At 33.0% G+C, this 22,672-nt stretch overlaps 9 protein-coding genes and 1 non-coding gene across 12 annotated transcripts in view; 5 read left to right on the top strand and 5 right to left on the bottom strand.

Moving 5' to 3' along the window:
* Positions 1-456: 456 nt before the first annotated feature.
* On the bottom strand, positions 457-3,532 carry LOC123015209 (U1 small nuclear ribonucleoprotein 70 kDa). Its single transcript, XM_044414819.1, has 8 exons — positions 3,246-3,532; positions 3,009-3,191; positions 2,692-2,754; positions 2,562-2,643; positions 1,656-1,757; positions 1,284-1,608; positions 1,057-1,229; positions 457-791 (listed from the first exon to the last, which is right to left on the bottom strand). The coding sequence occupies exons 1-8, from the start codon at positions 3,387-3,389 to the stop codon at positions 643-645; spliced, it is 1,221 nt and encodes a 406-aa protein (XP_044270754.1). The 5' UTR covers positions 3,390-3,532; the 3' UTR covers positions 457-642.
* A 23-nt stretch (positions 3,533-3,555) lies between these two features.
* Positions 3,556-4,712, top strand: LOC123015214 (nurim homolog). Its single transcript, XM_044414826.1, has 5 exons — positions 3,556-3,788; positions 3,848-4,020; positions 4,069-4,236; positions 4,286-4,419; positions 4,468-4,712. The coding sequence occupies exons 1-5, from the start codon at positions 3,650-3,652 to the stop codon at positions 4,601-4,603; spliced, it is 750 nt and encodes a 249-aa protein (XP_044270761.1). The 5' UTR covers positions 3,556-3,649; the 3' UTR covers positions 4,604-4,712.
* A 378-nt stretch (positions 4,713-5,090) lies between these two features.
* On the top strand, positions 5,091-6,823 carry LOC123015208 (glutamate-rich WD repeat-containing protein 1). Its single transcript, XM_044414818.1, has 4 exons — positions 5,091-5,652; positions 5,702-6,212; positions 6,265-6,479; positions 6,539-6,823. Exons 1-4 carry the CDS (start codon positions 5,188-5,190, stop codon positions 6,674-6,676), a joined length of 1,329 nt encoding a protein of 442 aa, XP_044270753.1. The 5' UTR covers positions 5,091-5,187; the 3' UTR covers positions 6,677-6,823.
* Positions 6,666-10,721, bottom strand: LOC123015206 (mismatch repair endonuclease PMS2). Of its 2 annotated transcripts, none has more exons than XR_006413370.1 (7): positions 9,565-10,721; positions 9,356-9,515; positions 7,325-9,308; positions 7,175-7,275; positions 7,039-7,129; positions 6,831-6,980; positions 6,666-6,780 (listed from the first exon to the last, which is right to left on the bottom strand). XR_006413370.1 is itself a non-coding variant. In XM_044414815.1 (7 exons), exons 1-7 carry the CDS (start codon positions 9,631-9,633, stop codon positions 6,712-6,714), a joined length of 2,631 nt encoding a protein of 876 aa, XP_044270750.1. In that variant the 5' UTR covers positions 9,634-10,721; the 3' UTR covers positions 6,666-6,711. The 2 variants fall into 2 exon arrangements, 1 of the variants encoding a protein (XP_044270750.1); XM_044414815.1 differs by having other exon boundaries at positions 7,032-7,129.
* Positions 9,792-10,868, top strand: LOC123015213. The gene is made up of 2 exons (XM_044414825.1): positions 9,792-9,897; positions 9,954-10,868. The coding sequence occupies exon 2, from the start codon at positions 9,973-9,975 to the stop codon at positions 10,795-10,797; it is 825 nt and encodes a 274-aa protein (XP_044270760.1). The 5' UTR covers positions 9,792-9,897; positions 9,954-9,972; the 3' UTR covers positions 10,798-10,868.
* A 1-nt stretch (position 10,869) lies between these two features.
* On the bottom strand, positions 10,870-13,817 carry LOC123015210 (alpha-tocopherol transfer protein-like). The gene is made up of 6 exons (XM_044414821.1): positions 13,669-13,817; positions 12,121-12,405; positions 11,848-12,069; positions 11,603-11,796; positions 11,192-11,408; positions 10,870-11,146 (listed from the first exon to the last, which is right to left on the bottom strand). Exons 2-6 carry the CDS (start codon positions 12,293-12,295, stop codon positions 10,947-10,949), a joined length of 1,008 nt encoding a protein of 335 aa, XP_044270756.1. The 5' UTR covers positions 12,296-12,405; positions 13,669-13,817; the 3' UTR covers positions 10,870-10,946.
* Positions 11,483-11,564, top strand: Trnas-aga. Its single transcript has one exon. It is a non-coding gene; the product is annotated as a tRNA-Ser (tRNA).
* A 629-nt stretch (positions 13,818-14,446) lies between the features above and the next one.
* On the top strand, positions 14,447-16,675 carry LOC123014476. Its single transcript, XM_044413618.1, has 10 exons — positions 14,447-14,614; positions 14,665-14,864; positions 14,917-15,021; positions 15,069-15,239; positions 15,286-15,534; positions 15,581-15,723; positions 15,771-15,917; positions 15,965-16,209; positions 16,259-16,420; positions 16,468-16,675. The coding sequence occupies exons 1-10, from the start codon at positions 14,497-14,499 to the stop codon at positions 16,617-16,619; spliced, it is 1,692 nt and encodes a 563-aa protein (XP_044269553.1). The 5' UTR covers positions 14,447-14,496; the 3' UTR covers positions 16,620-16,675.
* LOC123014477 (mediator of RNA polymerase II transcription subunit 27) lies at positions 16,636-17,939 on the bottom strand. Its single transcript, XM_044413619.1, has 6 exons — positions 17,669-17,939; positions 17,473-17,617; positions 17,302-17,426; positions 17,155-17,248; positions 16,894-17,100; positions 16,636-16,845 (listed from the first exon to the last, which is right to left on the bottom strand). Exons 1-6 carry the CDS (start codon positions 17,851-17,853, stop codon positions 16,714-16,716), a joined length of 888 nt encoding a protein of 295 aa, XP_044269554.1. The 5' UTR covers positions 17,854-17,939; the 3' UTR covers positions 16,636-16,713.
* Positions 17,940-20,091: 2,152 nt separating this feature from the next.
* The window catches only part of LOC123014229 (glucose transporter type 1), a 115,430-nt gene continuing 112,849 nt past the window's right edge, over positions 20,092-22,672 (bottom strand). For both annotated transcript variants that reach the window (XM_044413222.1, XM_044413225.1), the window contains one exon: positions 20,092-21,822. In XM_044413222.1, the coding sequence (XP_044269157.1) occupies positions 21,758-21,822 (65 nt within the window). In that variant the 3' untranslated portion in view covers positions 20,092-21,757. The remainder of the gene's footprint in view (positions 21,823-22,672) is intronic.

The following is a 22,672-nucleotide window of genomic DNA, read 5'->3' as shown; positions in this document are numbered from 1 at the left end:
TTTAAAACCTACATTAATAGTTTTTTTTTTCTGTATTTTTATTTTTCATTATGTAAAATATAAGCGAGTTTTGAAATTTTATAATAACATGAAAATTATTTTTTTTAAGACTGCTACTTTGGCAAACAATTATAAATGTAAATATTAAAATTAAAAAAAAAAATCATAGCTACATGTACAAAGTACAGGGGCAGATAATGGTAATAGGCATCAATAAATGTTATTTTGTCGTGTATACAAAGAAAAGGAGGGAATTAATTTCTAAAGATGAATCATTTTGTAAAGCGGTGGTAGAAAAACTATGTAAATTTTATTTTGGTTCACTTTTACCAGAGTTGATAAACAATGCGGTTCGTGATTCAAGTCTGCACGAGGTTTTACATTAAATAAATGAAACTTCTAGAAAACGAGGGAAGGTGGTTAAAAAAGTCAAATTAATTTGCTACATTTCCAGTATATATTTACATTACTTTATTTTAAAATGATTTTTATAAAGTAAACTGTTGACATAGGACAGGCACGTGACAATATTTCCTTTGAAATAATTTAAAAATCAGAACTACAATTGCTATCAATGAATTTTCAATACTGATAATCAGTATATTTAGAACAATTATTACTACTAATTAGCTCAAAATTATTTTAATAAGCTTCTCCCTCTTCATATTCGTCATCATATTGACGACTACCATTGGTATTGTCTGGTTCGTATTTTTGTTCATCCTCGTCTTCATATTTGACTCGAGTCTGATCATAAGCTTCAGCAGGATATTGCGGATATTCTGGATAATCTAAAGAAAAAATATTATTGTAAACATTAAAACATTTCTTATATAAAAAAAAGATTAACTGTAGAGTTCTGTAAGAGGTTCATACTACTATGCAGCCTAAACTTAAAGACTGCTAGTCCTGTTAACCTCGGAATTTTTTAGCAAAGCAATTTGTTCTAAACCATTATACGAAAAATGAGAAATGACAATGGAAAACAGTTTAGAGATGAAATGAAGTCAAACTGCGATGCAAATGAAGAATTTGTATCTGATGTTTAATTTTTACCGTCAATGGGTTCTTCTTTGATTCGGACTTCCCCACCATCATCAGTTTTGATGTATTCAAGTCTTTCACCACGTTCTCGTTCACGTCTTTCTCTTCGCTCACGCTTACGTTCACGATCTTTATCTCTAGATTTCGAACGTCTGCGTTTGCGATCTCTTTCCCGGTCACGTTCCCTGTAATAAATGCGAAATAAAATTTTTTGATTGCTTAAAGAAAATAAAACAAACCTTTCCCTGTCCTTCTCACGCGACCGCCTCTCAAAGCTTTCATCAAACTCTTCTCTAACTCTCTCCTTGCTGCGTCTTCTTTTTTCTCTTCTTGGAGAGCGTGATCGACTTCTTCTTCTTCTTTCCCTTGACCTCGATCGTCTTCGTTCATACGTCACTCCACGATCTCTTTCCCTATCGCGTTCCCTTTCACGATCCCTACCACCTCTTTCCTCTCTTTCGCGCTCTAACCTGTACCTTTCCCTCTCCCTCTCGTTGTCTTCGCGACCTGAATGTTTGATATTTACCTCTGGACCTCCTCTTCGGGTCCCGCCAAGACCGCCACCTTTATAAAAATTATGACTTATCATTTCAAATGTGTAGCACACGTACCTAAACGCCGGGGCAACCAACCCTTAACGGTACGGGCTCTCTCCACATCAACTAAAACCCGTCTTCCGTCAATTTTCTTTCCATCAGCATGTTTGTATGCAGCTGAAAAAATCCAACCCATAACAAACAAAAATTATAAATCCGCGATAAAACCCCACATGCATTATTTACTATTCTTGAATTATTTACATGTGGGATTTTTTACTCTGGGTGGATTTTCGCCGAAAAATCCACATAAGAAATAAAAAACCGTATGATTGTTAACACAATCGCGTAAATTGTTTTTTTATCGTACCAATTCTCGAATTTCCAATTACGGTAATTACAAAAAATAGGTATAAATGAAATATACCTACCCAACTACTTACGTAATAAAACATCATTATGAAAAAGTCGTATTTGATTTTTATAAGCAATCCGAACAGCTGAGAGGACTCCTCTTTTTACCTGGTGCGCAATTACTTACTGAGCGCATACCCATTTTAATTAAGTAACATTTCTAATTGAACAACAATAATTTTGAATAAGAAAATTCAATGTCTAACTGATTTTTTTCATTTTGCTTTAATTTATCTGATTTTAAAACTCAAAACCCCGACAAACAACTCAAAGATATTTGTATGCAGGGTTCTTACCACACATACAAACCTATATAGCCAGCAAAAAGCGGAAGTATGGGGCAAACGGCACTAGTTGCCTGCAGCTCGGACTGTGTAAAAAATAGAAAAATATTAATTTCATTCAACTCAAGCAAATATCTTGTCAATGGTTGCTGGCTACATAACCTAACACAAATTTCAATTCACCACTTTTTCGTTCATCAGATTTTTCTAATTTTTGCTAAATTTTAACTTCAAGTGGTTGAATTGAACGTAATTTTTGGTGGAAAGAACTTCTCCTACTCACAGTGCATATCTCTTTCATGTTCATACTCTATGAAAGCATACCCCCTTGGTTTCCCATTGATGCTATTGTGAATCAAAACAATCTAAAAAAAACACATTAAAATGGGCTAAAATTCAGAACAAAGATTAACCTTCTTGATTGGGCCATATACTTCAAATTCTCTTCTTAACTTTGACTCCGATGTATCATAATTCTGTAATGAAAAGGGACATTTAGTTCAGTATCAATTATCTAGCTTCAAGAATATTTAAAGAGAAATTAAATGTTTGGTAAACAATCGTCTAGTTTACATTTAAGATCATTTGTAACCCCTTGATTTGGTCATAAAATAAAACAATATGAATATTTCGAAAGGGTGCAACAATCTGCCTGAGTCTACATACACACAAGTTTTGGAGTCAACAGGCGTGTGAACAACACAGGCTGTATTTACTACAACAAACTTACAATTCTAGCTACAAAAAGCGTTTTGAAGGGATCCACTGTTATATTTGGGGCCGAATTGGGGTCCCACACGGCGATTTCTTGTTCCAATTTGTATGCGACTTGTTCTGCCCGTTCCCTTCGTCGTCTTTCAATACGCTCCTCTCTTGTTTCCACTCTGGTGGGTGGTGGAGTGTCTTTGGGGTCCTATAATTTGGATTTAAAAGTAACTTTACGCAAATGTCTAACATAGTAGCTCACCTCAAACTCCTTGAGAAACGCCCCAACACCCAGGTACCCTCGCGACTTTTTTTCATGGGGTAATTTGGCTACTGGAGGAAGGTACGGAATGGGATCGCGTGGTGCGAATAAAGCCAGTAAGTTTGGTGGCAAAAATTGTGTCATTGTGGTTCAATATGTCACAATTGTAGAAAAGTTAGATCATTATTTAAAAACACGAAATTTATAATTATAAATTGAGGCACACACCAAACAACTCCAGACAATCAATACACAAGATGGCGGTTGCGGGGGGTGAGGAAAGAAAAAACGAAAGATGGAAAATGCGTCAGGTCAATTGCCAACATTGCGACAAAAGTCCCTAAAAATGATGTAATTTACGGAAATTCGTGTGAGGTCAATATAAATAAACAATTTTCTCAAAAATGAATCTCAAACTAATCTTGAAAAACTCGGTGAAAATTACCGTTGGCGGAATCGGGTTTGTTTCGTCGTTTTATACAATGATTGAGTTAATGTACTTTTTATCTGACCCAAATTATAACAGAAAAGTAATCTCCCAAGGTAAATCAGTAACATTTTTTTCAGGACAATATCTTTTAAACAATGTTTTTTTTCCTTAGATCCGTGGCTTTCGGCATCGTGGAGTTTGTTAATAAACATGGCCTTATTATCAGTATTTATTCTACAGCATTCTTTATTGGCAGTCCCTCCTTTAAAAGATACAGTGAGGAAATATGGTTTGCAAGATTTATATAGAAGTTTTTATGTTATAGCCACTATGGTGGTTTTACAGGTAAATTTATTAGAGTTACAAATACAAAACTTTATATAAATTCTTCAGATTTTTATGAAAAACTGGCATGATATTCCTGAATTAACACTATGGAAGTTTAACTTGAATTTCAGACCTTTCTGGCTGTTATACATATCAATTCATGTAACTGCTTGGTTGGTTATTTATATTGGAAATATTTGTATGGACATAAATGAACTTATTGGTATAAAACAGGCATGTGTGCAATATTTTGTTTCACATAATCTAATATTATGTGTTCTAGATCTACTATAGTATTATAAACTTGCCCGATCCTAATTTAAGAAAATCTTTTCAATTACAACGTCTTAATTCTCACATGAGACATCCGAGTTTTTTGGCTTTTGTCTTAATATTTTGGTTTGTGCCCGTTATGAGGTATTTTTTGCATTCGCATATTTATTAGACTCATTTCTTTATTTTCAGTCTTGACCGCCTTTTACTTGCAGCAATATTGACTTTGTATATGTTTATTTCGTGGAACACTGATGAAAGTGATTATGCATACCAGTATTCTCAGTACAAAAGAAAATTTCATGAACTGGAAAATTTGCAGAGTTAAAGTGGAAGACTGTCTGTTGCCTGCTAAAATATTTATTTTACATATTTCTTTGACGTAACTGATGTAGAATGTACAATCCTTTTTCAAGCTAATACACTAACTTTTTTAATTGTTTTTTTATTTTTAAATTTAACTACTTTAGAATGTAATAATATGTATCTCTAATTTTTTAATATTTCAACACAAGAATTCTACGGACTACAAAAGAAATTATATGTAATAATTAATAACAATTATTTTGCAAAAAAAAATATATTTCACGTGCATAAAATGCAGAAGTTTTTCTGTTGTGAGATTTCTAAAAATGCAAATTTATGAATCAACACGTCACTTTTATAAATATAAATAAATAAATAATTTTGTGACTTAAAATTGAGGACCTTTTTTGCTGATGCGTTTATTTTATTCTATTATATTATTAAAAATTGATATTCTACATTATGTTTTTTCTATATGATGGGAATTCTGAAATAACCTGTAAAATTTTAAGGTTAAGCTAGTTGTCAAATGTCCGGCATTTGAGAAACGAAACACGTGTTTTTTGCTAGAATAGTAAATATCACTGAAATTATTTATTAAAAAAGATGTCTGATCAAGAAATGGACGTAGTTGATGAAAACGAATCAGAAAATGAAGAAGCAATGGAGGAGGAAGAAAAAAATGAAGAGAAAACAGATAAGCCATCTGAAGTGTATCTTCCGACCAAACCACTAGAAGAGGGTGAAGAATTGGTGTGTGATCAGTCCGCTTATGTCATGTTACACCAGGCACAAACGGGGGCCCCTTGTCTTAGTTTTGATATCTTAAAAGACAGTTTGGGGGAAATCAGAGAAACTTACCCATTAACGGCATACATTGTGGCTGGCACTCAAGCCCCCCAAACTCACGTTAACAATGTGATAGTAATGAAGTTATCAAATCTTCACAAAACAAACAAAGGTGAAGATGACGAAGATGATGACGATGAAGAGTCAGATGATGAAATTTCAAAAAATCCAAAAATGGCGGGAGCCCTTATTAAACATCAAGGGTGTGTGAATAGAATAAGAGTAAGCATTTATACTAACCCCAAACTCCTATTTATTTCGCTTTTCTCAGAGTACAATAATAAACAACAAAGTAATAGCGGCCTCTTGGAGTGAACTTGGAAGAGTGAATTTATGGGACCTATCGCAACAATTAGAAGCGGTTGACAATGACCAATTGTTATCAAGATACAACAAAGAAAATAAAGCAAGTTCAGTGAAACCACTATTTACGTTTACTGGTCATCAAAAAGAGGGTTTTGCGATGGACTGGTGTTCAACAAATGTTGGAGTTTTGGCCACAGGGGACTGCAAAAGAGATATACACATTTGGAAGCCAGCAAGTGGGGCTTCCTGGCAAGTTGATCAGCGGCCACTAGTTGGACACACGGATTCGGTTGAGGATTTACAGTGGTCACCTAATGAGAGAAGTGTTATTGCGTCATGCTCAGTTGATAAAAGTATCAGAATTTGGGATACAAGGGCGCAGCCTAGTAAGGCGTGCATGTTGACAGCTGAAAATTCACATGAGAGTGATGTGAATGTTATAAGTTGGAATAAAAATGAACCATTTATTGTCAGTGGTATGTTTGGAAGACTTCCAATTAAACAATCACAGTGTTTTGATTTGTTTAGGTGGAGACGATGGATTTTTGCATATTTGGGACTTGAGAAGGTTTCAACAGAAAACACCAGTCGCTACATTTAAACATCATACAGAACCAGTGACTACAGTTGAATGGCATCCAACTGATTCAGCCGTGTTTAGTTCAGGGGGGAGTGATAATCAAATAGCACTGTGGGATTTGTCTGTGGAAAAAGATGATGAGAGTGGTAGTGAAGAAGTCGAAGTAATTATTGTCTTTAGTGGGTAAATGCTAAACTAATGGGTTTTTTTTTTTCATTATAGGGAATTCCACCTCAACTTTTGTTTATCCATCAAGGACAAAATAATATTAAGGAGTTGCACTGGCATCCACAACTGCCTGGAGTTATAATTAGTACAGCTGAGAGTGGTTTTAATATATTTAGAACAATTAGCGTTTAAAATATTTTATTATTACAACAAGATTTGTACAAATTCTATAATTCATCTTGTATCAGGTCTAAATTGATTAAATGACGCATTGTGGGTCGTCCATGTGGACAATTCTAATTAAGGAAATAATTAATTCCTGTTTAATAAAAATCAGATAACTTACCCAAGGTTGTTCAATTTCACCCATGTGATTAACAAGCCTCCTCATGTCGCTTTTAGATAACGCATTTCCGATCATTACAGACTTGCGACAAGCCCTAGAGGCGAACATTGCTCGAATTCTAGATGGTCTACACATTGTGTGATTTGAATCCTAAAATTATGAATTCATTACATATGCGTTGCTTAATGAAAACCTTTCTACTTGTAACATAAAAAGCATTTCCTCAATGTCCTGTTTACCAAACACCATACTCTTGCTTAGAGGTATTGCAGTTAAAGAGACTTTTTGAGTACATGGAGCTAGAACGAATTATTATTTTTAATTTATTGTAGATTTGATTCAACCTGATTCGTCAATTTTAAAAGTAAATCCGTTTTTCTTAAAAATTTCCTCATTTTCGATGAGCAAACTTTCGTTTCCTGCGGTCAATTGCAGAGGCTTTGGACTAAAAATCAAGATAAACGTCATGAAATTCGCAAAAATAAAAATAATACTTGACAAGAATTTGGTTTTCCATTACAGTATTGGCTTGAAGTTGCTCGAAATTATATTTTTCATCTGTTGCATGCTGGTCAATGATAAATAAATCGTTTTTTAATTTAGTGATAATAAAACCAAGGTTAAACTGTCCTATTACTGACATGTTCGCAAAGTCTTCCTTAGAGATATGCTTACGCAGTTCTTCTTCTGCAGATTTATTCGACTCCGGATTGATTTTTGAACGAAAACGTACCTTGACATCATCGTCTTTTATAACATTTTGTTGTATTGATTTTGTAATGTCTTGTAAAGAAATATTTAAAATTACTTTTTTGCGGGTCTCACGACTTTTCAGAGGTGAATCTAGTGAAAATTCAACGTTTTCCGATTTACTATCTTGCAACAACTTGGATTCGTTTTTTGAATCTCTACCTGATTTTTCCTCTTCAGAATCATACTTTGGTTTGATTTTAATATCTTGTTGAGGTGATTTCCGGATGTTAGTGTGATTTCTTTCTTCAATTTCTTTCTTACATTCATATTGGTTGGTTGTTTTACGAATCGTATTGGCATTTTCCGCTTCTTTAGTAGGACTAGTACATATCTTTATTTCTTCAATAACATCTGATTTCCGGTTTCTAGTGTCATATGTTTTTTCGGTTTCTTTTTTACATTCGTATTCGTTGTCTCTTATAGGAATCGTATTGACATTACCCGCATCGGTAGTAGTACTACCACATACGATCTTTATTTCTTCAATAATATCTGTTTTGACTTCATTACAAACACTAGGGTTGAGAGATTCGACAGATTCCTTTTCTAGTTTATGCAAATTTGTTGCTATTTGAGTACTGCAGTCATTTTTAACAATTTCTGAAGCTATTTTGATAAATGTATCTAGTTTAGAATTATTATCAACTCTCCTCTCTCCTTTTAAACTGCTAAGACTATTGTTGGGGCTGGTCAAAAAGTTTGTATCATCTTCGGTTTTAGATCTTTTTTTGAATTGCTCTAAGATGCTGCCTTTTTTAAGCCCACCATCAGTGAGGCTTCTCTTCAAACCTCTTGATGAGCAATCACTGGTTTTAAAAAAGTCTTTGATTGTCGTGTTTTGTGTAAGATCCAAATTTTGCACTTTGTATGTGGAAGGAAAATTTTTAAAAGCTTCAATCAAAGAAGCTTTAATTGTGCTTAACAACACCTTTTCTTTTTCTAAAAATATTTGTCGCTTATCTGGAGTTACATTCACGTCAATGAAAGATGATTTGCCTATGATATTCAGATAAACAAACGGATACTGACCGTTATTGTACTGTTTATAAACTTCATTTACTACTTTTGCGACTTTGGTGGGGTCACAGGGTCGTGAGTTAATGTAAAAAAACTGTCTATCGTTGCTGCTGCGTCCACTACCGTGCATAACACATGATATAAAGAAATCAAAAGTAAAAGGTAAGCAATCTTGTTCATCAAGTTTGACTCCGTATTCAGCCAATATTGTCTCATCAGGTCTAACCATTTCAACCTCAATTAACGAAGGAAGTTGTTTAGGCCCAAAAACATTAATTATGTTATCTTTAACTGAGTTTAAACCCTCTGTAGCCACTACTGTGTTTTTGCTACCTTTATTTGTAGTGTTTGTACATGAAAATTTTATACCTTTAGATACTAAACAATAAGCATATAGCAGCTGACACATTTTATTAAATTCTCGTTTTAAATTTTTAGTGAATTCCTTTCGCCTAACTGGCAGTGTTGAAAATAGATTTTCCAAAGTGACTGTTGTGCCATTTTCCCGCGCACTCAGTGTTTCACTGATAATTTTGCCATTTCTGTCATAAGTAATCTTAGTCGCGCTTTCTGCACTGGTATGTCTTGTTACAATAGTTAAATCGGACAGAGCACATAAGCTGCTAAGGGCCTCACCCCTAAACCCCAAAGTTGAAAGGTTTGCCAGATCATCAAATTGTTTTATTTTTGATGTGTAGTGTTTCAAAGCTGAAAGATGCATAATCACATTTTTACAATACCCGCAATTTACTTACTGAGAGCTTGAAAATTTTCCTTTAGAACTCCGGTCCCATTGTCTGAAACTTCAATGATTTCAGAGCCATATTCTTTGAGTTGAATGTCGATAATTGTAGCCCCCGCGTCAATGGCATTCTCAACTAATTCTTTCACGGCGATTGCTAAACTTAAAACCACCTAAAATTATGTATTTAAAACGTAGAAATTGATGGATTTGCGTATTAACTTGGCCAGAACATATTCGATGAACTGTATCACGATTTATTGGTTGTATCACTTGATCTTCACAATTCATAGTGATTTAGAAAAATTAATTTTAGAACGCTCAGTACATAAAATTAACATAAAATGCACAACACAAATGTGACACACACAGAACAGAGAGAATACACACAACTGGTATAAACATAACCTCCCTTTTATTGACCGCCACTTTTTGAAAAGTCGATAATGTAGCAACCTTTCTACCAACCTTTTCATATTTTTAGAATTCGAACAGCTGATAATTTGATTGTCACATTTAGTTAGAGTATTTTTAGAAATTTTCCTTTGTGAGACCGTAAGAACCACAATTCTTTGTGTCATATTTAAATAAGGTATTTAATTTATTTTAAGTTTCTTCTTATGAACCCCAATGAAAAATCGCAATGACAAAACCTCTGTCAAAAGGTCTGGTTCTAGAAGAGCCCTACCTCCAGAAACTGAAGATAAAACACCTCTCGGGTCTTCAACACACACGGGCTACATTTCCACTTTTATTCTTTTAATATCAACTTTAATAATCTATGATGTAGTTATGGTGACAAATGGGACTGTCGACTTTGAAGCTCTCAAAGCTGATCTCAGAAACAGCGTTTACAATCAGAGTGATTCAGTTCGTGTAATAACAGAAAGTTTGGACAAGATCCAGAAAAATGATCAGTCTGTGGATGTAATTATTTTTATGGGAAGTACAGGTGTTGGTAAAACTTTCACTGCGAATATTCTGAAAAAACACTTTAATCCATTTACATACGAATTAAGGACCCCATTACACAACGAACAAATTTTTAGTACAATTAAACGTAATAGACATAATTTATTAATAATTGATGACTTAACATTAGATGATACAGATAATTTAGTTTTATTTATAAAAAATATACCACAAGATGTGGGTGCACTTGTGGTCTGTATTTTTAATATTCAAGAGACTGATAATTTGTTAAATCATAGGATTAATCACGATTACATTGATAAAATAGTAGACAAAATGAATTTAGCTAAAATTTCTTACACGGTGGCTAAATTTCATGAGTTTACAGAAGATCAAGTCAAAGGTTGGGTGATAAAACAATTAGAAATGAAAGGAGTTGACAAACAGTTTCATTCTAAAATTGTTCAAACTGTGGTTGGTAACCAAAATGTTAGGTACAACGGTTTAAAAGGTTTAAATTCAAAAATATTGTTAGAACTGTGATAAAATGCCTTGTCTAATTTTTATTCATTGTCTGTTTTTATTCATTATGAAATAAATTTTGCGAGAAACAAGTTGTGTTTTCATGTTTTTATTCAATAAAATATAATTTTAGCCTTAAAATAACCACAAAAAATAAAGTGAATAAGCTTTTAATCTACTTCCAATTTTCGGAAATTTCCTGTGATCCCACAAAGGGAATCCCCTTCAGATCCACAATTGATTCCGCCCCTTTTTAGTGCAGAAACGGCCCCTTCTTTTGCCTTGGCACTAAATAAGCTCTCTTCTACTTCCATAAGGTCATGACACATCAAAATTGGGTGCGATTTTTCAAGTTCTTTTTTCCAAAGTTCTAGAACCAAAAATATAAAAACAATCCCAAAATCTTGAGTCTTACCTATCATTTCAGCCATTGGCATTGCACCTCCATATTCTTTGGGTAAAACGTCTCGTTCTAAGTATCCGGCCTGAAGAGCTTCTTCAAGATTTGTGTAAAGTCTAACGCGTTTTTTTATTTTTTCGCTAATTAAAGACATGCCAAAGTCGAGAGCAAATTTCATGGAAGGGTGGGCATTGATACAATGGACTTCTTTGTGTCTCATGGGCAGTGTTTTCTAAAAAAAATATTAATTTTATGGTGACTTCTTGTAAAGGATTAATTCTAAGCGAGTTAGTGTAAACCGCACAAGCAGTCGTGGCCGAGCGGTTAAGGCGTCTGACTAGAAATCAGATTCCCTCTGGGAGCGTAGGTTCGAATCCTACCGACTGCGCGCAACAAACACTTTTTTTTCTATAAAATCACAAGTACCTCCCCATTTTTTACAATACGGACTGCTTCTTTAATGGTAAATAAAGTAAGGTAAGAAAATCCAACTCCTTGTCCATCAGCAAAGTGTACGAAACCTCTAATTTGATTCTCTTCATCTTCCATTAGCGTTTCGTAAACTATCCCATGTATTCTACACATATCTCCTTGCGTAAATTGTTCAAGGTCAAACACACCTTTAAAAATTTATAGACATATTTATGAAAAAATTAAATATAGTTGAAAACCTGGCCGAGCTATGATAACTCTTCTGCCCTTGCTGTCCCTTTTAGGACACGCAAACAGGTATCCTCGATTGGTAAGATCTTCCATCATGGGTATGGTAATGTCTAAACAATTAAACGCAACTCCAAAAGTTTGTCGTAACAGCACATACCGTTCCAGAGCTTCTTGTGCCAGAGTAACGCTGAATTTTTTAAATCGTAGAAAACGTAACAAAAAGCGCGCATCTGAAATTAAAAGTTTGCAGAGGCCTTGTGTTATGTGAGTCTTGTTTTTACCTAATCTGCAGTTTTTTATCCGAGGATTCTGCATGATCCATTCTCGCATGGAGGCCAACGCGGTTTGACGGCTATGCTTGTCTTCACGCAGCTCCTCCTTTGCTATGGTTTGCAGTTCCTCAGAGAGTGTGCAAATGTATTCATCAGGTTCAGTTACCCATTTACGGTCCGACATTGTTTCACAATTTTCCGAATTTCTTGTGAATTCAAAAATCAATTTAGAACAATAAAAAAAGAGGTTGTCCCTGTTTTAAAATTTATTTCATTCGATTACGGAAATGTCATCTGAAATGAATAGATCTATTGATTTTGTGACCGCAAGGGAAAGTAAGTTAGGTAACGATAACAGTGCGATATGTTGTGTAATAAATTTTTAATAGGGTAAGCGCTAACGGAACTTGTTCCACATTTGAAAATGTAGGCAAAAAAATAAGATGAACTTAATGTCAAATTAAAAAAAAAAGACTAAAAAATGCAACTTTTAAATGTGAATAAGTACCCCACATTAAAATTGAATGAATTGATCTGTTACATTTTTAAATACTGAAAACTAATATTTTCCCATCCTTTAGATTTTCAGTTTTATATTCCCATTAAACACGATTGAATAGCAGCAAAGTAGATTCTAAAAATAATCTATTAAAACAATACAATTATAAAAAAAAACTTCAAATTAGCTTCAACTACGAGTATGCCATTTATTAGAAAACAATAATATACCGTAATTTTTGAATTAATTATTGTCTAATCCTAAACAAAATGTATCAGTAAAAGCATATTGAAAGATGTTTTACAATATATAAAATTGCAATTTTGATTAAACTTTATTTAAAATTAAATTGATTTTTTCTTTAATAATTAACTTTTCAGTTTCTAGAAACATTTTAACGTTTTAATATTTAAAATTAAAATAAAAAAACCATTTTTGTTAAAATTGACATTACTTAACTATTTAGCCATCGCTTAAGTTTAACTGGGTGAAAGGTCATCGGATTTAGTTTTGTTTTTTAATTTAAAAAAAGTAACATTTAAATTTTGATGAAACCTATAGTTGAAGTTTTTAATTACTATATAAACTTGGCAATTTAAGAATAAATATAATAATAAAAACACACTCGTTAATTTTGGTTTGTAAAATCACATATATCTATCTCACTGTGTTGTTTGAAAACACGACATAATATTGTGTGATTATGTACATAATACATACATATAAATAAAAAAAAACATTTAACTTTGTTGTGGATTTAAAATACACATTGTAACTGAGGAAATATTGAGTTGTAACAAGAGATTACTTAATAAAAGTTTAGCCTGATTGTAAAAAGTTATTTATAGCTATTTTCCTTATAAAGTAAATAAATAAAAAACATAAACAAGAATAGTGAAATATAATTTATTTATGGGTTAATCTTTTATAATGATAATTAACAGTTACTTACCTCTTTCTAAAAATAATGAGACAAGAATAAGTGTTTGTGATGTTTTAAAAAAAATGTACAAGAATTTATGTAAAAACAATTCAAAAAAAATCGAGAACACACTTACCCAAACCAGTGTAGCACTTTTAACAGCTGACACTAACATGCTAAAGGCACACTGAACAAAATTTTGCACACAGTGTTAATTTAAGCCGATCTCTGATTTGATGTCCCCACTGCGAAACATGTTACATTATTTTCCTCTTTCTCCAGCCACTTGCTATGCAGCATCGGACTTTCTTTCTGTTGAAGAAATGGCCACTTATTCCCTAATCACATATTGCAGCAATACGCACTCTAATCTTTTAATTTCTTAAAACCCCTGTGGTAATAATGTGATTTTTACCATCAATCGCGCAAATAGACTCAGAAAAATCGAACATTACGTAAATTTGTCTTCAATGACTAGGAAGTAATGTAAGTTTGCATAAGCGAGACACTAAAACCGTTATTAAAATAAAGCAAAGTGAATTAATATGCAATTAGGAGATTTACTCTAATTTTGATGAAATGTATTTCAAAGTTAGAATAACTTGTTTTACAGTCAAGATTGACCGCATTTTGCACTTCCTGAGGCTGTAAAACATGTGCCACTAACCCAACCATGTTATACAAACCATATTACATCACCTTTCTTCGGCATGATTACTCATTCACAGAATAAGTGAAAGTATTTGTTATGTAATAAAGAGCCTCCAGAACACAAACGGTGTAACACTTTACGTTTCTGGTAAAATAAAGTAATTTCAATAAAATTAGCTAATTTATTAAATAAAAATTCAGTTACTTCATTTATGATTTATTAATCAAGTGGTTTCCTGTACAATGAATTTTTTTTTTTTTGAAAGAAGTTTTTCTAATAGAAGTTTAAATACTTAATTTCTAATTTTTCAAAATGAATTTAATAAATAACGCCCTATCGGCCAAGAATGTAAGAATTCATGGCATGTCGTCCGAAAAATGGACAACCAAAGATAAAATAACGCAATATAAAGGACTGGTCAATTTGTACAGTAAGTTTTTTATTATTGATTTTTAGTGAATTTAATTTGGCAAATATTAGGAAGAGATCGCCAAATTACGGAAGTTGACACCGCTGTAGCTAGTAAAAAACAATATAAAGGTCTCCAGGCGTTACGTAAATCCATCGAAACTGATAGGCATAAGTTGGACAATGCAATAGGAGGTGATAGGCAAAAGCTACGTAATACTTTGGCGGAACATAGAGAACTACAATTAGCTTATCAAAATTCCGATCCAAAAGTTCCACCTTCGAAATTTCTCAAAACAATCAATAATTTTAATTATATTTTAGAAAGTCATAGAAAACGTCCATCAGATTAATTTTACTAAACGCAAAGTTTTAGACAAATTGCAATACCAGATGAAACTAAAATCGCAACAATTGATCGATTTGAAAGTATTTTTATTATTAGAAACTCAAATCATTTGCTATAATTTTCATAGTTAGAAGAAGCTCTGCTCCAAGACCGCCTAAAATACGAAATTTATGATAAAATAAAGGAGGAGGAAGTGGCGCAGATCATTACTGGAAAAGTCCAAGACGCGCTGTTGAAAAAAGAAGCGGCTTTAGCAATACAACAAAGCTACGCCGAAATAATTAACGTTATGAAAAAAGTAAATACAAATTAGAGTCACACTTTTGATTAGACGGTTTCTTCAGGACGCGCTTTATTTCGACGGAATTTTATTAGCGATTCAAACCGACTATTGGTATCAATGCAGATGTGTTTTAAATGCCGCCAAACAGGGACAATTAGCCACCGAATATAAAAATGACAGAGAACAAGAATTTGAGGCGTTGGAAAAGGCGGTTACCAAAGACATGAAAACTCAAAAAGTGGACTTGGAGATAGTTCGCGAGCAAGCTGAAAATTTGCATTCAAATTTAAAGCATTTGTTGAGGAGAGATGTAAAATGTATTTTCGAGTAAAACTCTGAAATAATTCGAGTTTTAGAGTGACCTCACGACTTGCATACTGAAAGTTGAAGAATCGCAAGACTTTGCAATACTACGTAAAGACTTAACTAAAATTGAAACTGCGTTAACGTACTTGAGAGATACGACTCTGGTTTCTTCTTTTGAACAAATTTATCCAAGGTGTGATGAAAAACCTAAAAAATTTAATAAAGAAAATTATTTTCCAGCTTGCAAGAACAACTAAGACAGAAGAGAAGATTAAATGCTCTTGCAAAAAAATGTGAACGTAACAGAGATATAATACTGAATAAAATGAATCATGCTGAACTCATGAGCAATATGCTAAAGAATACAATGGTGGAGACAACTGGAGAGTATGTTTCACCTTCAAATAGTTGGGAATTATAAGATTTCTTTGCAGATATAAGAAACGCAAGAAAGAATTAATGGATGCTATTGAGGAACAAAATCAAAGCAAAAAACAGTGCGACCAACTACGAGATCACAAACGTAATTTGATAGCCAAAGTGAGAATATCGTTGAGACAAATCCAGCAGTTGTGTTTGCCTGTCAAAACGCCAGAGGAGCGACAGCATATGAAAAAATATGAGATTGAAGCTGGTCCAGATGATACCCCACAACCCCCAGAGGAAGATGAAATTGATGGTAACGAATTATTACTTTGGTTTGATATTCTAACTATCCGTTTTATTAGGGCGCAAAATAATATCTGATTTAACTCCAAAATTGAGCTATTTAATGGCGAATGTTTCTGAAAAGATGGACTATTCTAAAACAGATGCCGCTTACAAATTTTATGAAAGTTTGATGAAAGAGCGTTGCGTTGAAGAGGCGCCTGAAATCAAAACCGACGACTGTAAGCAAATTTTTGTTGTCGTATTTTTGCTGAATAATTTTTTCAAGCACTGATGGGAGAGTTCTCAGGTGAAGTGTCTCATCTTCTCACCAGAGAGGAAATTAAAAAGCAAAGTGCTGAAATTGTCGCTGCTCATAACAAAGAAGAAGATATGGTGCCAATATTTCAAGTTAAAAGAAAGAGGAGAATGTTCAAATAGAGTCATTGGTACCCACTCTAGCTATTATGTATATTATTTTTATTAAATATCGTGGAAAAAAGAACATTTGTATATTGTTTTACCTAATCTAATCTCATTTGCATTCTTCATGATAGGGCTCTAAAGTCCTTAAATCTCTCCATGTTGGTGGTAAATTTCCCAAAAGGTGATTTCCACATCGTTTGCAAGGGGCGCTAAATAGAGTGTTGTAACTGTGAAACCAGTGCTAAAAAAAAATGCGTTGCAAAAGTTGTACATTATTGTTATATGCTACCATAAAAGATTTAACTGCAAGTTCTGGCATCATTGGAGAATGGAAGTGACACATGGCGGCGTGGCAATTTTCTGTGACTTTCTTGAATACTTTGTAGCGTGATTCAGCCCACAAATCATTTGATTCAGAAAGTGCTTTCACAACCACCCACTCAATCATCAATCCTTTAAACGCAATTACAGCTTTTAATACCCTTCCTAAACATGCCTGAAGTACAATATCTTAATAGATTTCAAATGTATACATTGTCATAGAATAAACCTGGATCACTGGGTTAGGCAAAAAAGGCCTGCTTGCTGTTATTGTTACGTCAGGAAATAATCGATCAATGTTTGTAATTAAATTTTCAATAACCCTGCAAGAATTGTAAAATTATGTCAGAAACGTATCAAAAATCAATCAACATACTCTGGAGAAACATTGTGATTGCTTGTTTGTGTTTTCCTCCTTTTAGTTGTGCTAAATGTCTTGTAAGTTTTGTTAAAAGAGTTTGTTTGGAGTATGTTACCAGCAAGAGCACTGTACTCTCGAACCTGAAAAATGTTTCTAACACATGGTGTTAAATTAATTGAATTTTACTTTATCAGTCCACTTGTAACTATTAACTAATTGCCCATACAGAGCTTGACGTTCTTGTGTTGTTTCCTGACCCAAAAAAGCTGTGCTTCCTAAATTGAATGGGCCTGGGGGTGGAGTCAAATTACCCACAGCACTTTCAACATCTCTAAAAGGGATTATTGTAGTCATGAGTCTACTTTACGAAAATAGATATTACCTTAAATTGTTATTTACAGTTGTTAGTAATTCTTGTAATTCAAGAATAAATTTGTTTTCTTTTCCCTCTTCACCATGATCGGCTCGTAAGCCGTTACTTACAGATTCAAAAACACGTCTAACATTCGATCTCAAGGTTTTGATCGAATTTAATGCAGAGTTTAATTGTTCAATATCTCGTTCCATTTTGTAGTAAATGGTTTATATTTAAATGTTTTTTTGCCTTGATTTCTGACATATAAAACTGAGGTTATGTTTCTAAAAAAAATGTCTTCACTGCATCACGCATGCGCAAACTTAATTTACAGTATATACGGAGTGTTTCATATAACTATACAAAACTAGTGTCTAATGTAGGCAACCCAAAATACAATAATTGTTCTTCAGAGACTCTCCGAAGTATTTGTTACTATTATACCACCAAGATCTATCCCAATCACCAAATAACAAGGAAGTTGACATTAACAATTACACTGGTCAACAAATTTGAACAAATTTTCGGAAACATTGATTAAACTACCTTCCACGTTAGTCATGTATTACAATAATAAAAGAGTGAAATCTCAATATTTTCTTATGTTAGGGACGTTACTGTCGCATTTTAAAACCCAACAGTATATTTGCCCATCATGGAAGGGTCCCAGCGGTCTTGATAGCGTTCTTCCATCTTTCTGATGTCTTGGTGGAACCTCTCCTCCCATTGTTCGTCACTGACAGCCTTCAGATTTGTTGGAAAAAAATCCAAGTGGGAGTGCAAAAAATGTATTTTGGTAAGAAATGCAACAAATAAACGGTACGTGTTGTCAAAAAACAAAAATGCATTTTGTTGCCAACCAACTAACATAGAATGTTGACATTAATAAATTATTGCCATTAATTAAAGGCTCTACAAACTACGCAAAATGTTTTAATCAACTGCTAAATTATGTAGTGCTAATTATATTTTACGTGCGCAGACTTCGTAAAATTGCGTGAAAAACCTCACATAAGTTTTAAAAAATTAACTATTATGAGACAACTTTTTATAGAAAACAATTAGCAAAAATAAATAAACGACGTAATTTTATATTCGTTATCAAAACTACCAGTGATTCAAACATCAATTTCTTGAATTTATTTTTGTCACAAATTTTTTAATGATATTATTAGCTATTAAAACAACAAAAGTTTTAGAGACAAATCGAGGTCGTAGTTTAAATTTGAGCAACCGTTAGGGTGTGTTCTCTCTAAGTTTGTGAAAAAAGAGGCACAAAAAGAGGTCTGGATTCTCCACACACCGACAGGTGGCGCTCTGCGCTAGCACTGTCTCGTCTTCTCTCTAAGTTTGGTAACTTGTCATCAAATGAATTTTGTTGTCAAAATGTAAATTATTTATTATTTATTTATTTTTTATTAATTTTTAAAATGACATTGACGACTACACTTTGAATTTGACTGTGTAAAATTTTCCATTTCTCTGTGAAATAGGAAGTTAAGAAATTTTCTTTTTTAATATTTTTTATAGTAAATCTACAATAATAATAAAAAAAATTAATTTACTAGTAAAAATTATTTTGATTATTAAATCAAATCGTAATGTAAAAACTATATTTTTTAAGAAATCGCTGAAATATACTACAGCTATCTCAGTTTCAATATATACTCTTTGGTGTAAGCTGGCAGTGTAAGTAGCTGTTAAGTAACCTTGCGTGTTTGATTTACCCTGGGGTTGAAATCCCGGCGCATCCACCATTTTTACTGTATATAAAAAAAAATACATTTATTTAAAATTTTATTTATGTTCTGATATTAAGATGCTTATAAAATACTCCGATTAACTAAAAATGTTTAAAAAGTTAAGTTGTCTTCATCAACAAAGATTTATATTATGTATTACATAAAATGCATTGGTTATTTTTCTGCTAGTTTTGATAATTCTTAACAGCATAACATGTTGAACATTCAAATTAAGAAAACAAATAAAACTTTATACAAATTATGGTTTGGGGCGTTTTTTATAATCTAGCCTATACATAGCATATGAAGGGAATAAAAATAAAAATAAATTTCGTATAGAGATAGAATTTTATTGCGTTCAGGAAACTTTACATGTTTCGTAATTTCCATAATTCAGTAACATAATACTAGTCTAGTTGACTTGCGGACATCACCATTCATTCGTACCGACTCATTCATCGTGAATACGAGTTCCATGTTTACCAAAAAATCTGACAAACATAAAACGATTTCGATTTACACAAATACCAAAACGTTTCAGAGAGGAACGTAATCCGTACTCTCGGTAAAATTTTGAATAATAATTTTTAAAAATATCTACAATTTTACTTAAAAATGTACTTTCTAAATCTATCAGACATGCACACACTTCCTCGATAACGTTAAATAAAAATTACCGTTAGTAATAATTGTAAACACTGCATTCAATTTTTAAATATTATATGATTATTATTTTATTTATATGTAACAATATTTACATTTAGAATAATCATTTTGCTCCATAGTTTTGAAACAATGTTCTGTTAGCACTTGTGTTTATCGTTTTAGGCCAACAATGTAATAAATGCACGAAAATAGTTTCGCAAAAATATAGCGCCAAATACGTTCGCCATCTAATTGACTAAAAGTTTGGACATACTGGGCAAATAGCGAGTTCAATGGTGCTTTCAGTGATGGTATTACTTGTTAAAACTATACTTTAAGAGTGCTCTTCTCTAATTTAGAGTAACGATCGGTTCTAAAATTGTGTGTCTTAAACTCAGTACTAACAGGAACATTTCAAGTGGCGCTAATTTATATACTCCTGCAATTGTTCGATATACTGATTATTTTTTTCATAATTATGTTAATCGTATGAGTCAACGTATATATCTATCTACGCAGATCTATGTTGAATTACTAAAACTAGATGGTTTTAAATATTCATTATAGCAATAATTAATAACTTAATCAAGTCATAATTATTATACAAATCGTGCTTGACAAATTAAACTATAATTGTATATAATATATATAATATAAAAAGAAAAACAAACCGAGTTGAACATGTTGGTCCTGGCTCCTTTCATTTTTCCACTGTATAAAAAAACAACTCGAAAAATATGACCTCCATTTCTCGATCACATCAACAAATATCTATAACCTGATACGAAAACTTCTAACAGTTTCTATATACAATATCGAAATAATTGCTAGAGGAAAAAATGTCACGTTCCTCGTGACCAAACATGTCCTACCCTTCGCAATAATATATCTGAGTGAATCGTCAATAAGTAATTTGTATGTATAATAGTAAAACTTTTCAAAAAGAACAGTAAAACATTAAGCAACAGATGTGTTATTTACATGTAATATTACAAAATATGTGTTAGAATTAATTGTATAGAGACATCACCCAAAACACTTTGAGCTAATGTTAACATTACTATAAAAACAAATTGTACCCATACACTTTAGAATAAATTATTGAGGAATTTGAAGAATTTGCAAAGTTATCGCTTAATATCACAATAATAATCGAACGTAACAAATTGCCCTTGTCGCCACACACAATTTTTCTGTGTGTTAGGAAATAAATCAGAGCCAAGTCGTACATTCACACATTCACATGGATTGATATGAAACAAATGATGAATTCAAGCACCCTTGTGATATGTAACCACAGAAAAATTTGTTTAAGAAAATAGGATGAAGTCGGAGATGTCTTAAGAACTAGAGGTTGTGTGTGGCGGTTGCGTACCGCTTAAATTATACAATTTACGAACAAGGCAAGTTATTAGCTTTTGAACACTTAAACTGTACAAAAGAATGTCAGCAACTTGCAGCTCTTGGTTTGCGCCTTGCCATGATATTCCCCATCGTATGTTCAATGAGTGTGTTGGCAGTGAAACATTAATTTTATTATACGATTAGGTTTAATAATTATTTAATATCGAATTCTTGTCACATAACTTTGCAAATCTTGATTTCGTCTCATATTATTCAAAATATGAAAGCAAAATACAGAGGTATATATTTAAAATTTTCACTACAACACTCTTCGTTACTGAAAAGTCCTTTGATTATTAAAAATTTTACACTAGTTACGAGTCCACTATGCTGTCTCGCGGAGGGAACTTCCATTTACCTCTGACGTCACATCCGTCAGGACTTGTTTTACTGTCAAAATTACTTTAATATAAAACTACATGAATTTTCGAGCGACCGGAGCCGCCCGAAACCTCCTCAAGCGTCGCTAGCTTGTCTACAAAAAACTTTCTTTCTCCGAGAAGATCTCGTGCGGTCTCCGAGCTTCAATCACACTGTACAAATTATAAGTAATGGTGGCCGCACTATTAAAAATTGAGCACCTGATTTCACCAGTCAAAAAATTTTCAAATCAAAAATTACACGGGTTCAAAACGGTCCGCTTAGCGACACGTCCCCAGGGGCTCAACGAGGTAAGTAGGCCGCTTTAAACTCGCTTCTAATACGATATATATTATAAATATTTAACCCCTAATATACAGTTTAGTGCCGCGCCTGCACGCGCTGCTGCGTTTCGGAGTGGCAGTGTAATTGTTAGAATATACCGGATCTAGGGCTGCTGACGCGCAGGCACAGCTTTCCTTCAGTTCAGCTTTGAAATCACCCTTCTAATTCAACGAACCGGCCGGTTCCTGGCACCGCGACGCCGACTCTAAGCCCCTTCACTTTGCCCCAACTACATTCACCGCAACAATAATAATTAACGCATTATTCGTAATAAATATTGCACCACACAAGCTGGCCCCAAATTTACACAATACCAAAAAGGTTTTAATTCCATTTAGGAAATTTTAACAACAGATCAGGCCTGGAAAATGTTATCGCATTTAATGCAAGTAAAAAAAATATATAAACAATTTAAAAAAAAAAAAATAGAATATTTCTCAAAATCGTGGCTTTATAAAATTTATAGGTACTCGTATTATTAAAAAAAAAACTTGCCTGATATTCAATATTATAATTTTAATATTTTAGATACTCT

This window comes from Tribolium madens, unplaced genomic scaffold, assembly GCF_015345945.1.
Source record: "Tribolium madens isolate multiple individuals breed KSU strain unplaced genomic scaffold, Tmad_KSU_1.1 Scaffold_97;HRSCAF=244;Tcas5.2_LG3a, whole genome shotgun sequence".
NCBI lineage: Eukaryota > Metazoa > Arthropoda > Insecta > Coleoptera > Tenebrionidae > Tribolium > Tribolium madens.
The sequence above is the reverse complement of the archived record's forward strand: the minus strand, read 5'-3'. Positions and strand labels throughout refer to the sequence as shown.

Excerpts from the sequence above, each read along its gene's own strand:
- LOC123015209 (XM_044414819.1), bottom strand. The coding sequence starts at position 3,389 with ATGACACAATTTTTGCCACCAAACTTACTGGCTTTATTCGCACCACGC. Across the intron at positions 3,192-3,245 it reads CGTTTCTCAAGGAGTTTGAG|GACCCCAAAGACACTCCACC; the intron begins GTGAGCTACTAT and ends TCCAAATTATAG. Across the intron at positions 792-1,056 it reads CAAAGAAGAACCCATTGACG|ATTATCCAGAATATCCGCAA; the intron begins GTAAAAATTAAA and ends TTTTTTCTTTAG.
- LOC123015214 (XM_044414826.1), top strand. The coding sequence starts at position 3,650 with ATGAATCTCAAACTAATCTTGAAAAACTCGGTGAAAATTACCGTTGGC. Across the intron at positions 3,789-3,847 it reads CAGAAAAGTAATCTCCCAAG|ATCCGTGGCTTTCGGCATCG; the intron begins GTAAATCAGTAA and ends TTTTTTCCTTAG. Across the intron at positions 4,237-4,285 it reads AACTTATTGGTATAAAACAG|ATCTACTATAGTATTATAAA; the intron begins GCATGTGTGCAA and ends TATGTGTTCTAG.
- LOC123015208 (XM_044414818.1), top strand. The coding sequence starts at position 5,188 with ATGTCTGATCAAGAAATGGACGTAGTTGATGAAAACGAATCAGAAAAT. Across the intron at positions 6,213-6,264 it reads TGAACCATTTATTGTCAGTG|GTGGAGACGATGGATTTTTG; the intron begins GTATGTTTGGAA and ends TGATTTGTTTAG. Across the intron at positions 6,480-6,538 it reads GTGGTAGTGAAGAAGTCGAA|GGAATTCCACCTCAACTTTT; the intron begins GTAATTATTGTC and ends TTTTCATTATAG.
- LOC123015206 (XM_044414815.1), bottom strand. The coding sequence starts at position 9,633 with ATGAATTGTGAAGATCAAGTGATACAACCAATAAATCGTGATACAGTT. Across the intron at positions 7,276-7,324 it reads GAAAACCAAATTCTTGTCAA|TCCAAAGCCTCTGCAATTGA; the intron begins GTATTATTTTTA and ends CTTGATTTTTAG. Across the intron at positions 7,130-7,174 it reads TTTTAAAATTGACGAATCAG|CTCCATGTACTCAAAAAGTC; the intron begins GTTGAATCAAAT and ends AATTCGTTCTAG.
- LOC123015213 (XM_044414825.1), top strand. The coding sequence starts at position 9,973 with ATGAAAAATCGCAATGACAAAACCTCTGTCAAAAGGTCTGGTTCTAGA.
- LOC123015210 (XM_044414821.1), bottom strand. The coding sequence starts at position 12,295 with ATGTCGGACCGTAAATGGGTAACTGAACCTGATGAATACATTTGCACA. Across the intron at positions 11,797-11,847 it reads AGTTATCATAGCTCGGCCAG|GTGTGTTTGACCTTGAACAA; the intron begins GTTTTCAACTAT and ends AAATTTTTAAAG. Across the intron at positions 11,409-11,602 it reads GTATTGTAAAAAATGGGGAG|AAAACACTGCCCATGAGACA; the intron begins GTACTTGTGATT and ends TATTTTTTTTAG.
- LOC123014476 (XM_044413618.1), top strand. The coding sequence starts at position 14,497 with ATGAATTTAATAAATAACGCCCTATCGGCCAAGAATGTAAGAATTCAT. Across the intron at positions 15,240-15,285 it reads TAATTAACGTTATGAAAAAA|GACGCGCTTTATTTCGACGG; the intron begins GTAAATACAAAT and ends CGGTTTCTTCAG. Across the intron at positions 16,421-16,467 it reads TGAAATCAAAACCGACGACT|CACTGATGGGAGAGTTCTCA; the intron begins GTAAGCAAATTT and ends AATTTTTTCAAG.
- LOC123014477 (XM_044413619.1), bottom strand. The coding sequence starts at position 17,853 with ATGGAACGAGATATTGAACAATTAAACTCTGCATTAAATTCGATCAAA. Across the intron at positions 17,249-17,301 it reads AATCACAATGTTTCTCCAGA|GGTTATTGAAAATTTAATTA; the intron begins GTATGTTGATTG and ends CAATTCTTGCAG. Across the intron at positions 17,101-17,154 it reads TGCCTAACCCAGTGATCCAG|GCATGTTTAGGAAGGGTATT; the intron begins GTTTATTCTATG and ends ATTGTACTTCAG.